The sequence below is a fragment of the Lissotriton vulgaris genome, chromosome 11, assembly GCF_964263255.1.
Source record: "Lissotriton vulgaris chromosome 11, aLisVul1.2, whole genome shotgun sequence".
NCBI lineage: Eukaryota > Metazoa > Chordata > Amphibia > Caudata > Salamandridae > Lissotriton > Lissotriton vulgaris.
This window is the reverse complement of record NC_141699.1, coordinates 635,468,576-635,483,331: the sequence shown is the minus strand read 5'-3', so window position 1 is coordinate 635,483,331 and position 14,756 is coordinate 635,468,576. Positions and strand designations below refer to the sequence as shown.

The window sequence follows — 14,756 nt, the reverse complement described above, 5'->3', positions numbered from 1 at the left end:
TGGAACTCCCTTCCCCCCTCACTAAGAGCCAACCGGATCCTCTCGTCCTTCCGCAAAGAGCTAAAAACTTTCCTCTTTAGAAACTAATTATCCCCACTTCCCTCAGAGTACTACGCCCTCTATTCAGCGCTTGGACGCCATTGGGCAGCAGCCGCCCTATACAAATACCCTTTTCATTTCATTTCACTTCACAGCCGATTCGGAACTTGGTGGTAGCTGCCATTCTGAGCTTGCATTACTCCCTATAGATTCCATCTACTTTGGCTCCCTACTGAGAAAGGACTTTAGTTTCAAGCTCTGTCTCATCAGTTGACCTTTTCATCAAGCCCGATCCAAATACCTGGAAGTCAAATTTTCCAAATACCAACCCAGCAGAATGTTGACCTCAGCTTTCTCTGCCAGGTTACATATTTAGATAATCTAACAACCTAAGCTTTTGGAAGTCACTCAACACTTATTCTAATAATAGGTATACAAACAGTAGCTCCAGTTCCAGGGCCAGGACACCCTCCTGACACCCTCCTTGGTATCAGCTGCACTACTTAAATGTTCTTAACATAACTTAACATAACATAAAATAACATAACATTGCTCTTTAAACTTGAAATTAGTATACTTACAAGAATGTATTTTCTTTCTTCTTTACAGCTCAAGGACTGCATACATGCTGATGTATAGGCAAAAACTGGAGAGGTGAGTTGTAGCTTGGTAGTGTAACCTTCCTTATACATTATGGCAGTAATTAATCTTACTGATGTTCACTAAAGAGGTATAGCACTCTTTATTGTTCTCAACATTTTGTGCTGTGACTTTGTCTTCCTCTAGCATGGTGATTCTTATTTTTATGGTAATTTCTTTCTTTCTTATAAACTCTACGATTGTCAAATCAAATGAATGTAATATACATTTATCTAAAATCAGAAAATCCAATGTGGCTTGGAAATCCGCATAAAATGGAAATGGGCACAAAGATCATAGCAGGTTAGGATCGAATTGCATTATGGGTGAGACAGAGTCAGAGAGGGATGAGGAAACATTAGTAGGAAGTTGAAGCAATGTTATGACACGCAGGAGGAATATAAAAGTGTGAAGCATGCTGACTAAGGACACAGGTGGGGAGCAATCCACTAGAAACTGGGGGATTAAAGGGCTATTTTCCATATTTTCTTTCCCGGACATGTGTCAAGCAATTTTAGGTATCGGCTCAGCAATTTCAGCAGTTCAGAAAATTAGGGGGATCATTGCTTCTATAGAAGCATTAGGTGTACTGTCAACATCTGATTGGTTGGGTTAATTGATGTAGGCATCAGCATAAGAACATAGAACATCATGACAATATTAAATAATTTCTACTTCACAAAAGGATGAAAGGTAACTGCACAAGGAAAGAATAGTGTACTTAAGGATAACAACAAATTATTTAAGAATTAGACTGTTTTTGGTGAAGACGTGTTGGTTAAGATTTAACATTTCATCAGTTCTACAAGGAAGCAGGATTATGTGCAGCATCCTCATTCAGAGCCAGCACAGCACATCCAGATGACGATCACGTAATAGGAATTGTAAAATTCTGGAGGATATTCTGACCACAAATTGGTTCTGGGAGCTTGCAGTCTTTCCTGCTCGCCTACAGGTGGCACCATGAGAGTCTGTATGAACTCTGCCCTGACTCCGGATGTGATGAGCAAGAGCCACATACAGGTGCCACCCCTGCATGCTGACATCAATTTCTTTCACCCTTAAACGTGGATGCAGAGCTCCACTCTGAGCTTTTCTATAGCTATTGACTTCCAGATTTCATAAAGGAGTGTGCTAGGGAATGTACTCCAACGAAGGTGACATGTTCCAAACATTGTTGCTACTGCCACAAGCATATGTTGGTCACAGACTCATACAGTGTCTTCTTTTGGTGCCTTGGCACCAAGCACAATTTGAAGTTGTGCAACAAATGTTCCCTGATGCAGCCTAGGGCCACTAAGAGTGTGAGGCTAAGCTCTTCATGGTAGGCCACATGAAGGGAGGCCAGTAATGTCTGAGGTCCCGCAGTTGTTTGAGATCTTGGCCCCATTCCCTGTTGTCAGATATGTAAAATTTAAAGTTGAAGGACAAGTCATGGTGAAAACACAAGAAGTCCACTAAGGGTTTGGCCCTTTCCCACCACTCCTACTCTAGAAAATGGTTGCACAGTCAGTTCTCCAAAGTCAGACTCCACCGGCATTATCGGATTCAGGCCTGCTTCTCGTCCTGGAACCCAGATACCCCAAACTTCCCAGGACATCATTGACCAAAACTTAATTGAAACCTTGAGGGAGGCCAATTATTTATATCAGGGCCAGCTGCTACTCGAGCACCCTGCGGCCTCACAGATCCATTAGACACTAGGCTGGATTCTGATGGTGATTCCTTCCCCACTGCTGTGTGACCCCATTCAACCTCTTCCCAGCCTTGAAGTAGCTCTTTGTGGCAGGTCAGCATGTTCTTCCTGGAATCAAACTGGCCCTAGCTCTAGTGGCACTAGAATATGCCTCCAGTCCAGTCTGGAACTGATTTCATCGTGTTCACAGCCTATGTCCCATTCTGTGGGCAACCTCTTCTCGTCTCTCACTCCTCACTTTTTTTGTGCAGCAATTCCGAAAGGAACTCTGGAACTAACTTTCTCCAGTATTAGGGGTGTCTTTCATAGATTCACATGCCTGAATCATTCCCCGTCGTCGGAGTGGGAGTCCCACGGTACATAAAAAAGCAATAATATGCCATAAATATGTAGTAAATACCAGTATAAATAAACCAGGAAGTAAAGCCAAAGCTACAGTAGAAAAAACTTCCACATCTATGACTATCTCAGTCATTTTGTATAGTCCAAACTACAGCCAATCAGGCGCTAGCACCCACCAGAATGTTCTCCCCAGAGGCTCAGACTCTCAGATTTTCTACCGCACGTCGTGTGAAAGGGAGTCTCCCTGAGCTCTGCTCAGTACTTCTCAACTTTACCAGTGTTTCTTCAGAATTGGAATGTCTTCAAAGTCTCTCTTTAGAGCTTGTGACTTGTGGGAAGCTTAGGCTTTTTAAAGAAGATCCCCACGAGAAATGTATATATTGTCTTTACCCTGAACATGAGGTGAAAGACTGTAAAATCTGCAGGACTTTTCCACAGAAGACCATCAGAGACAGGGAAGGTCGTTTGCTGCTGTGGTTGCAGAAACTGAAAGGAAAGGACGATGCTCTTTCTGAGGTAGGAAGCGTGGCTTCTATTTCCTCTGTGTCATCAAGAAAGAGAAAGACTGAGGAAAAGAGTTCTTCTCCTGGGGCTAAGATGCAGAAAAAAGTTAAGGTCTCTGACCTGCCTTCTTCATCAAAGAAAAAGGTTTCTGCACCTTCTACTTCTGGATTAAAATCACCCCTGAAAAAGTCTGCTAAGCCTGTGTCATCTAAAGGACACTCAGACAAAAAATCACCTCAGATTCAAACCTCGACGACGGACTCATCGTCGACGACGGCTCCGTCGACAGGTCCTGTCTACAGTATTGCATCTACGTCGACGGTTACTTTCTCGTCTCCAAAGCCGCAAATGATAATGACGTCAGCGTCTTCCTCGCCGACGAGGGTGTTTGTGTCGATAAGACCCATCTCGTCGACGACCATCCAACCATTGAGCGTCGACGTTCCTTCGTCGTCGATGACGAAGATAAGGCTGTCGACGAGCTCATCGTCGACGAAGCTAAGCTCGTCGACGAAGATTTCTCCATCGACGGATCCCTCGTCGACGAAGACAGCCTTGCCGTCGACGAAAAGTTCATCGTCGTCGAAGACGGCACCGTCGACAAAGAATCCTCCGTCGACGACAGCTTTACCATCGTCGACGACTTCATCGTCGACGAGAACTTCATCGTCGTCGAGAGCATCGTCGACGAAAACAACCGCGTCACTGATGGCTCCGTCGACGACACAGGTCAAACCTCCGTTGACGATACCGTCGACGATAGGCCCGTCGACGCCACTTTTATCATCGTGTACTGATATACAGGTGTGGTCTGCTACGTCGCATACTGCTTATGACGCTTCTCAGTCGTCAGGAGCGTCACTACTACAAAGAAGAAGCTCTACATTGCAGCCTCTTTCTCTATTGAAGTTACCTGATCAGTTACTATATTCAGATGAGGAAGGAGATCAGGACTTTTCGGATGATGATGGCAATTTCAGAGTAGCCAGAAGTCCTTCAGAATTGTTCATCAAGACGCAAGAGGATGATCAGGAGGATGATCAGTTTGTTGCAGCACAAAGGGGTCAAACATCTACTCCAATACCTACGGCACAAATGCCAGTAGATCTTATTAATAATTTACAATATATGCTGAGTGATTATTACCGCAGGTTTCCTCCATCAGAGTCTGCAGAATCACGTCCGGCGACTCCAATGACGCTAGAACATGTCTCAATTTCTACAATACCTAGACAGTCGACACTGACGCCAATACCTGAGGCACACACTAATGACCCTCCATCTCCAGCTCAATCCCAGCATACCTATCAGACAGTTGATGATGATGATGATGATGAGAGAGAGGAAGGGGAAGTTGATGAAGAATCAGAAATGCCGGAGTGGGATAATTATCAGACACAGACCCCATCACCAACCGTTCCTCACACAGCGGAGTCACCACCTGTTGACATTGGAGGTTTTCACCTGGTCATGGATAGAGCGACAAAAAGATTTAAGATCGCTATGGAGGTTGCACAGCAAGACTGTTTTTTATATGATTTTAAAGATCAACCACACAAACAAGTAAGAACAATCCCAATAATTGACTTTATTTGGAAAGAAGGCATAAAGATCATGTCTACGCCAAATTCTTTACCTGCAGTCATGCCACGGCTGGAGAAAAAATACATGGCACCCAAGACATCCACTGCATGCCTTGTTGGACAGGCAAAGATCGAATCTGTAGTTGTGCAGGCGGCACAAAATAGATAAAAAATTCCAGCCTCTCAGGTCAATGCTCCACCGGACAAGGATGGAAGGCGCCTTGACTCTATTGGCAAAAAGGTGTCCACAATGGCTGCGACTACTGTCAGAACAGCAAATTCGCTAGCAATTTTGGCGAGATACGAAAGACAGATGTGGGCAGACATATCTCCATTTTTGGAAAAGTTGCCAGAGCCAGAGAGATCGGAAGCAATGAAAGTGCTTCATGAGGGTGAGTGCGTCTCGGCAGAAATGATCGACGCAGCAGTGGATGTCGCGTCCACAGGTTTTAGACAGCTAGCAGGAGCAGCTGTGTTAAGGAGGCAAGGCTGGCTGAAGTCAACTGCTTTCAGACAGGAACTCCAAGCAAAGATCATGGACATGGCCTATGATGGGGAGTATCTTTTTGGGCAACATGTGGACGAAGCCCTGCAGGCCATTAAAAAAGATACAGAAACGGCAAAATACCTGGGAACGCTACAGTTTCGTAGATCGTCCTTTCGTGGCGCCAGAGGACGGGGGTCCTATTCGAATAGAGGCGGATTTTCTCAGCAACGCTCTTACCAGTCCTCACAGAGTAATCTGCGATACCAGCCGTATAGGCAACACGCTTATGGACAAGGGGGCAACTATTCACAAGGCAAAAGAAGATCTTCCTACCGGGGGAAAGATTCTGCTAAGAGACAATGAGAACAGTCACCTGTCACCACCTCTGACAAATATACCATCAAGAGTTGGAGGAAGAATATCCCATTTCTCATTCAATTGGTCAAAAATTACAACAGACAAGTGGGTTCGGGATGTTGTAACCAGAGGTCACGCCTTGGAGTTTATCAAAGTTCCTCCAAATTCACCTCCAAAAGGTCCCCCACCAGCTCACATCAAGGAGCTTCTTTTCCAAATCAATATTATGATTCGGCAAGGTTGAATCGAGATTGTTCCACAGTTACAGAGAGGAAGAGGCTTCTATTCAAGGTTCTTCCTCATTCTGAAAAAGACAGGGGAATGGCGTCCCATCCTCGATCTGCGCGCCCTCAACAAATATCTCAAAAAGATATCCTTTCGAATGATAACGCTCCAAGAAATCCTTCAGCTTCTGTCCCAAAACGACCATATGGGTTCCCTGGGCCTTCAGGATGCCTATTTTCATGTACCGATTCTCCCCAGGCACAGAAAATTTCTTAGATTCAGAGTGGCTGGCAGGGACTTTCAGTTCAAAGTTCTCCCGTTTGGACTTCGGTCAGCGCCTCGTGTATTCACAAAGATGTTGGCACCAGTAGCGGCCACCTTCGTTTAAAAGACATCAAGATTTTTCCATATCTGGAGTTCTTTGGAGACAGCTACTATGCATGTCCAGGAATGTCTCTCACTATTTCAAAACCTGGGATTAACAGTCAATTTCAAAAAGTCACACCTTATTCCATCACAGAGAATATCAATTCTAGGAGCGACATTAGACACTCAGCTCACTCAAAAGAAAGACAGTACAAGATTTGCAAGATGGCCCTCGACTTGCAAAAAAGAGAGTACGTTTCAGTAAGGACTTACAAGTCTTTCCTAGGGATGCTATCTTCCTGCATCCCTCTCATACCCAATTGTCATCTGCTCATGCGTCCTTTTCAAGAAGAGCTCAGTCTGCAATGGATTCAAGTGACAGGGTCATTCGAAGACAAGATCCACATAACTGGCCGAATGCTAGACGCTCTGGCATGGTGGACACAGACAGGCAATTTGAAAAGAGGACGTTCTTTTCTAACGGAAATTCCAGCTTACACCATCACCACAGATGCGTCTCTGGAAGGTTGGGGAGCTCATCTGGAAGGAATGACAGCCAAGGGCAAATGGAGCAAAGAACAAAAGAGATGGCATATCAACCTTTTGGAGTTGAGAGCAATTTTCCTGGCTTTAAAATCTTTTCAAACAGTGATTCACGGATCAACGGTACCTGTCAGAACAGACAATACAACGAGTATGTATTACCTGAACAAGCAGGAGGGGCACAAGATCAGCCCTTCTCTCACAGGAAGCCCAGGAAATATGGAGTTGGGCTTTACATCAAGGGATCACTCTGTCAGCAATACACGTTCCAGGATTGTCCAATGTGCTCGCCGACTCACTCAGCAGGGCGACAATAACAAATCACGAGTGGGAACTTCATCAGGCCACTCTAGACAGAATTTTTCAGGAGTGGGGTCAACCCGAGCTGGACCTGTTTGAGACGAGGCAGAACCGCAAATGCCCACTCTTCGCAAGCAGGTTTCCTCACAAGGAGTCTTGCGGAGAAGCACTCTCAATGAGCTGGTACCAAATATTTGCCTACGCATTTCCACCGATCCCTCTAATTCCCAGAGTCATTCTGAAGATGAAACAACAACCTTGCCGTCTGATTCTCATCGCACCCAGGTGGCCTCACCAGTATTGGTTCACAGAGCTCCTACTTCTATCAGAGTGCAAACCCATACAATTACGGACTCTTCCGAATCTTCTAACAATGCAGGAGGGTCAAATCTGTCATCCAGACCCAGCCTCCTTGAAGTTAGCAGCTTGGCTCCTCAACACGTCGAATTTGCTCATTTAAATATCCCAGAGGATTGTAAAGAGGTCTTAGCCAATGCCCGAGCACCTGCGACTATAAAGACTTACCAGTTAAAATGGAAAAGGTTTTGTAATTGGTGTCGCGAGGCTCAGTTGCATCCACTTCAAGCGAGACCAGAACAAATGTTACCATTCTTTCTCCAATTGGCTAAGTCTAGTTTGGCACACTCCACACCGAAGGTGTTCTTAGCGGCCATTTCCAGATTCCGGCAAGATGGGTCTAATTCTCTGTACTCTTCTAGGATAATACAGCAATTCTTTAAAGGTCTGTTCCGTATGTTCCCGCCTGTTCGGCGTCCACCTCCATCATGGTACTTGAATGTGGTACTTTCTCAGCTAATGCGTCATCCTTTTGAGCCCATTCATAAGGTGGATCTGAAATTCCTTTCTTGGAAGGTGGCACTTCTGTTGGCTTTAACGTCCGCGAGAAGAGTCAGTGACATTCAAGCTTTCACCATCAAAGCCCCTTATATGCAGTTTACTTCTAATTCAGTTGTGCTTCGCACAAATCCAAGATACATACCAAAAATCCCATCTGACTTTCACCTTAATGAACCGGTGTGTTTAAAGACATTCTTTCTTAATCCTCAAACGACAGCAGAAAGATCTTTACATTCTCTGGATATCAAGAGATGCCTCAAATTTTACCTTCAGAGAACGGCTACATTGCGTAAGACAGATCAACTTTTTGTAGCATATAGCAAAATGCGACAAGGACACGCAGTAACCAGACAGACTATAGCTCGTTGGGTGTCTTCAGCAATTGGTTTGTGTCATCAGCAAGCAGGAAAACCACTACAATCCTTGCCTAGAGCGCATTCTACAAGAGCGGTCTCGTCATCAACGGCCCTCTTTGCTGGAGTGCCTCTGCACCACATATGCAGAGCGGCAACTTGGGCCAGCACACATACTTTCAGCAAGCACTACTGCTTGGAGAGCAGCAGCGATGCAGATACTTCGGTGGGAAGAGCAGTGTTGCGCAATCTTTTTAAATAAGGTGAGCCTCTGTTTTTCCCTCCTCCTCTATGCTTTCTTAGACGCCTATCTTATGTTTATATATTATTGTACCATTGTCATATGCATGATAATACAAGATAGCGTCTAAGAGCAAAGGAATGTTGTACTGCTATTTACTCTGATTCAGGCATGTGAATCTATGAAAGACACCCCTAATACTGGAGAAGAACAATAGTTACTTACCTGTAATCTGTGGTTCTCCAGTATTGGTGTCTTTCATAGATTCACATGCAACCCGCCCACCTTCCCCTCAGAGGCTTTTAGGCTATTTTGGTTTACCTACACTCCTTGCGAGAAAATCTGAGAGCCTGAGCCTCTGGGGAGAACATTCTGGTGGGTGCTAGCGCCTGATTGGCTGTAGTTTGGACTATACAAAATGACTGGGATAGTCATAGATGTGGAAGTTTTTTCTACTGTAGCATTGGCTACTTTACTTCCTGGTTTATTTATATTGGTATTTACTACATATTTATGGCATATTATTGCTTTTTTATGTACCGTGGGACTCCCACTCTGACGACGGGGAATGATTCAGGCATGTGAATCTATGAAAGACACCAATACTGGAGAACCACAGATTACAGGTAAGTAACTATTGTTCTTTCATGCCATATCTACCATCAGCTGATTGATGCTCCCTCAGCAGGGGAATCCAGATATTCCTCCTTTCCAATGATTGCTGAGCTTAACATACTTGTTCTATAGAAATTACCCTGTAGCCATGTTGTGCGTCATCAACCCTGTTTTGATGTACTGAGAGAGGGCAGGAACACCTTTACAAGAAACATTTCAGTAGCACATGGCTTTTACTCTGTTCCAGAGGGGGACTTTAAGGCCTGTTGCTGTTTGTTGAACAATATTGACTTTATCTCGGACACGGTCATCTCAAGTACCAAGGTTGATTCCTGTGAGCCGATGTTGACTTGGATTTTCCAATACTGCCCATTGACACTTTCTTTCCTCAAAATGTCAATATTTGCTGTCATTTTGATAGGATCGCTAAATTAGTTTCCCTATTCGCTGTTCAATGTGGAATCTCAGTTTCATACTTTTTGTGTTGGGCCACAAGCCTTTTTAAACCTGTGGCTGAGAAAGATAATCTATATATATAAAAACAAATGTATGTCTGTCTGTCGGTCTGTCTGTTTGTCCTTTATGCATTACTATACCATTCATCCGATCGCCATGAAACTTTGGGAAGTTGTTGATTACACTCCCGCGAAGGTTTCTGGTATACATTTTTTTAAAATATCAGCCCCCCAGGGCCCTCATAATCTTTCGAATACTGATGTACGCACCAGACGGAAAAACAACAAATCGTGTATCCACAAGCACAAGAATAAATAAATAGAATTAAAACACCATTCATCCGATCACCATGAAACTTTGGGAAGTTGTTGAGTACACTCCGCGAAGGTTTCTGGCATACAAATATTTTAAATATCGGCCCCCCAGGGCCCTCAAATACTTTTGAATACTGATGTATGCACCAGATGGAAAAACAACAAATCGTGTATCCACAAGCACTCGAATAAATAAATAGAATTAAAACGACAAAATGTTTTCCATATTAAAATGAATACGTTCCAATAAAAATGACACAGTGTAAATTGAGTGTATCATAACGAGTTTCCTTGAATTTCCTTTCTTCGGAGATCGCAGCAACGTGCAACGGGTAAGCTAGTACAATTATAAATGAATCAGTAGAATTAATATTAACCAGTCCCAATTAATTTAGGTGACTTCATCCAGTCATATTTTTACCCGCTCTGCCATTACAGACAGAAACCAACCATACACAAATAAGTCTTGAGGTCGACCAAGAAGAGTCAGCCCAATCCAGACTTCTAGGCCACTTCCCTGGTGAGTGAAAAAAGCTTCTGGGCAGCTTGAAATACGTTTTCCCCTTGTTATAATGACAACAGCTTATCCAGTGAGGCTACATTACACTTTGCCTTGTTTCCTCTAAGTTACCATCAAGAGAGAAAGCAGGGTCTCACAGTAATTGCAATGGTTCTGTTTAATGCAGGCATTTTCATCCATAGTTTGGGAAGTCTCTATCAATCACTGCCTATCTTTAACCTTCCATAAGCACAGCACAACCCAAAAGTCGGGACACTGGCACTTTAGAAGTCAGGAAAAAAAAGTGAGGATTCTCCCGCTGTGCACCTGTCAGGGGTTTGATGGGTATGGAACACGAGACCACGCTAATGTACTCTTAGGGATGTTTATTGTGGTAATTGTCAATGTTCGAATCAGGGTTTTCAGGAGTGCAAACTTCTTGGTTGTCCTCCGTCTGGCTCCTTTTGGCGTCCCCGGGGTCTCTGAGCCTCGGAAGGGAAAAGAAAACCGGGTTTACAAACTGTACTAGTCTCACTGTGCTACAGTCACCAAGGTGTGTGGGAAACTAAATGAACGAGGGATTTCAGGGTGCAGGGCTTCTTATTGGGTTTTAACTCCGAACTTGCCCGACCTCCCACCTCCCTCAGGAGCTCTACCTCCCCCCTCCCCACACGCCGCACCAGAATGCCCCCTGTGACGGTACTTGCCTTGGGCTACGGCCCGCCTCTCGGACCGCATCGTAGGGACCTGTGGCGTCTTCTCCCTCCTTCAGCTCACCGGGTTTGAAAGCAGTATACAGAACGCCTCGTTGTCGCTGTCCTCCTAAGCTTGCTCTTATGCTTGCATTTACTTCTATTATGGAAATACCCAAGTCCAATTTAATCTTAGAATATTGAGAATCCTCCAAAATGTTATTCTGAGCTGGGGGGTGTTCCCTTGGACTCGCCACGCTATATAATTCTGCGTAGTGCTTTACCCACTTAGTCTCATAAATGGCTATTTCTACCCTGGCCTCAGTTTTGTCATTTAAAAAAAGGGCATTTACTGCTTGCCAAAAAGCTGCAGTGTCTCTGTGCAGGGATGCCTCACACAATGTATCCCATGCTTCATTTTTAAGAGTATCTTTTCACTTTTTCAGAGTCTTCTTATAATCATTTTTCAATTCCTTAATTAAGATACGATCTTTATCAGGGACTTTTAAGGCATGTTTGAGGTTAGAACAAGCCTTGGTACAAGCTGTATCAAACCAGCTTGATATATTCTTTTTAGAGCTTTTCGTTTCTATACATAGGCTATTTTTAATTTGTGAGGCAATTACTAAAAATGATTTAATAACTTCAAAATTGCCTGAATTTCCATCCAAACAAGCGTCAATGTTGAATTCACATTTCTTTATTAAATTATGGAGAAAATCCTCAAGGACCACATTGGTCCACTTTAAGGAATAGCCATTCTGCCTACTCAGGGCAATGTTTTCTACGTAAGGTCTTGAGATACAATTTCTATGACGTTCTTTAAATGGGCTCAACATTTCTAGACTTAGGGGAAAGTGATCACTTAATGGATTATCCAAAGTGTTGAATGCCCAAACCTTTCCCCCATATCCAGCCCACATCAGTATAAAATCGCTCGTTGAATAGGCACCTCTGCCATTAAAGGTGGGGCGAAAAGGGACCTCAATTCGACCCATTCTATTCACGAATCCCATATCACAGCCAAAGATGATTTCATTTAGATAGTCCCCAAATGTGGTGTGCTCAAAATGATTTAAACTAATCTCGTTGTCCAGCATTACGCCACAGGTTCCTCTCTCTCCTCTTTGATATATAGAACAATTGAAGTCTCCTCCCCAAATGACACAAACCTCTTTAGTTCCCCCACCCAACATAGATTTAATATCATTGCCCAAAGCTTTCAGAGTTTCCTCCACGACCTCCACAAGGACATTGGTATAGAAGTTAACGAGAATCAAACTAGACACTTTGTCAATGTTTATCCTAATCATATGATAGTACCTGTTATTAAAAACGTTCTCAATTTTAATACATTGAAACAGGTTAGACACGTATGTGCAGAGCCCCCCTTTGGCCCTGCCGTGTGTAGAGCTAATTGCAGATGAATAAAAAGTTTTAAAACCACACAAATGATGAGCCTCTGTGGTCCAAGTTTCTTGCAGACTCACTATATCGTGCTTGTTCACAAGGTTAACCCAATTTTCGTTACACTTTTTTGCTTTTAAGCCTGCGATATTCCAAAACATTATCGACCACGTACCCGTATTAATCACGCTATCCGTCAATCCCGTGGGTCCCAACATTTCTAAATTATTCACTGGGAGTGTGTTCACGTCAATGCAACTCTCCTTCAATAAGCCCACCCCTTCACTGGCATTTTCACTATATCTAAGCCCTTGATCCACCTGTATACTATTTACTCCTTCATTTGCATAACCACCCGTTGATCTTACACTTACACCCACCCCTTCACTGGTATTTTCACTATATCTAAGACCAAGATCCACCTGTATACTATTTACTCCTTCATTGGCATAACCACCCGTTGATCTTACATTTACAGAGGTTGATATAGAACTAACGTAAGAGGTACCCAGTCCAAGTCAATCAACATCCTCCAACCCTTGAAGCGTACCAAATCGAGTAGTTAGGAATATTAAAGCTATCTCTGTAACCAGCCATAAACCCCCTTGCTGCATTACAGAAGTATTTGACGAGACTGAGAGTGTAGGTGGATAAAAATAACTCAGATCCATGCTTTGTATACCACTGTCACCTCTTCGATGACTCCAGTCACAGCTATGCCTCACCGCCCGTATATCTCTAAAGTTGACTATAATGCAATCACCTGTTAAATCTTTTGTTCTGTGGCCAACCCAACTTAGTTTTCGCACATGTAAAATTTCAGGATGTGTATTACCTGGGAGTGGCCTATTAGTATTCAGCCAAAAAGTAACCTTTTTTTAAAATTCAGAATAGGTTTCTATTTTATCACTATTCAGCTCAGGCACCCCAGTCAGCACCACAGTGTTTGGGGCAAATCAATACATGGCTGAATGATCTTCTCTTTAACCCTACTTAAAATTCCTTTTTCTACATGTGTAGTTTTTCCATCCCGCTCCCCCACCCCCAGAACCTTTGCTACCTCCCCCTCCACCTCTTTTCGTCCTTCCCTTACAGAGACCAGAGTCCTTTTACTGGACATTGCATCATCTTGACCAATTCCGTTTTGCATCCCGATAGGTGAATTAACTGATCTGTGGGCCACTACTGGGATATCGATATCTAAAGATGATCCTATTCCTGTTTGTACTGCACTACTTTGGTTCTGAAAATTAACTACAAGTTTCTCCAGCGAATCAAAATTAACTGTGGCTATCTTTTCCACATTCCCTATTTTCTCAGTTAGATTTTTAATTCTCTCCAGTAATGGTAACATTAGGGACTTCATAAATTGCTCAACTTGATCCATAAAACCTTCGGGAATTTGGGATGGTGGCACCGGAGCCTGGGGGGAAGGTACTATCAAAGTACTTGATGCAGGGACTTAAAACCGTGGGGCAACGCTAGTTGACAATGGCTGAGACTGTATTACAGGGTTCCCAACTTTTTCGTTGTTTTAATTAGCTTTGGACACCTTCCCCTCTGAGGGTTCCCCCCCACGTTTCCTTTTATCATTTGGACCTGAGCCTGACAGTTGTTTTTTAGCCTGAGGGCTAAGCCGAGCAGTAGATATGTTTTTTACTACATCCCTCTTTTGTGTCTGTGGGGTAAGTTCCTTCGATGTATTAACCAAAGAGGAATAATCAGTCACAGCAATGAGGCTAGCCTCCGTTGTAGATTGCCTAGTCAGTGCTTGAAGATGATGTTGATTGCTGACCCCCACCGTACAAGCACGATTATTTATTTGGGATCCTAAATGTTCCGGCGTTGTCACTGACATTATGGGACCCAATGATGAGCGCTTGTTATATGAGGGTTCTAGTGATAAACGTCGTTCTGTAAGAGCAATTTCGTGCTCCAGAACTGTTGCCGCCATTGTTATAAACATATCCAGGGTCCCTGTAATTGTCCTGCCTATAGCGCCTGATACACCCTTCCTCCCTTTCCCTGAGCGTAACGCCATTGGAACAAGCTAACACTTTCTCCTGGCTATAACATACGCATATGAAATAGATGTGATATGTAAAAGCGCTAAAACTGCCTCAGTAAAGATCCAATAAGACAATAATCTTACTAAACAAGCAGAGTTAGAGGGGGGCCCAGCCCAGCCTCCGGCAGTCTCCGACGGGCTCAGACGGGCCCGTCCTTGGCCCGGCATGCGC

General features: G+C 43.8%; 1 protein-coding gene across 1 annotated transcript in view; it reads left to right on the top strand.

Moving 5' to 3' along the window:
* LOC147683273 (uncharacterized) overlaps positions 1 to 14,756 on the top strand; it is a 1,451,334-nt gene that overhangs the window by 1,291,446 nt on the left and 145,132 nt on the right. The window contains exon 19 of the mRNA XM_086943731.1: positions 649 to 693. Within this exon, the coding sequence (XP_086799857.1) occupies positions 649 to 693 (45 nt within the window). The remainder of the gene's footprint in view (positions 1 to 648; positions 694 to 14,756) is intronic.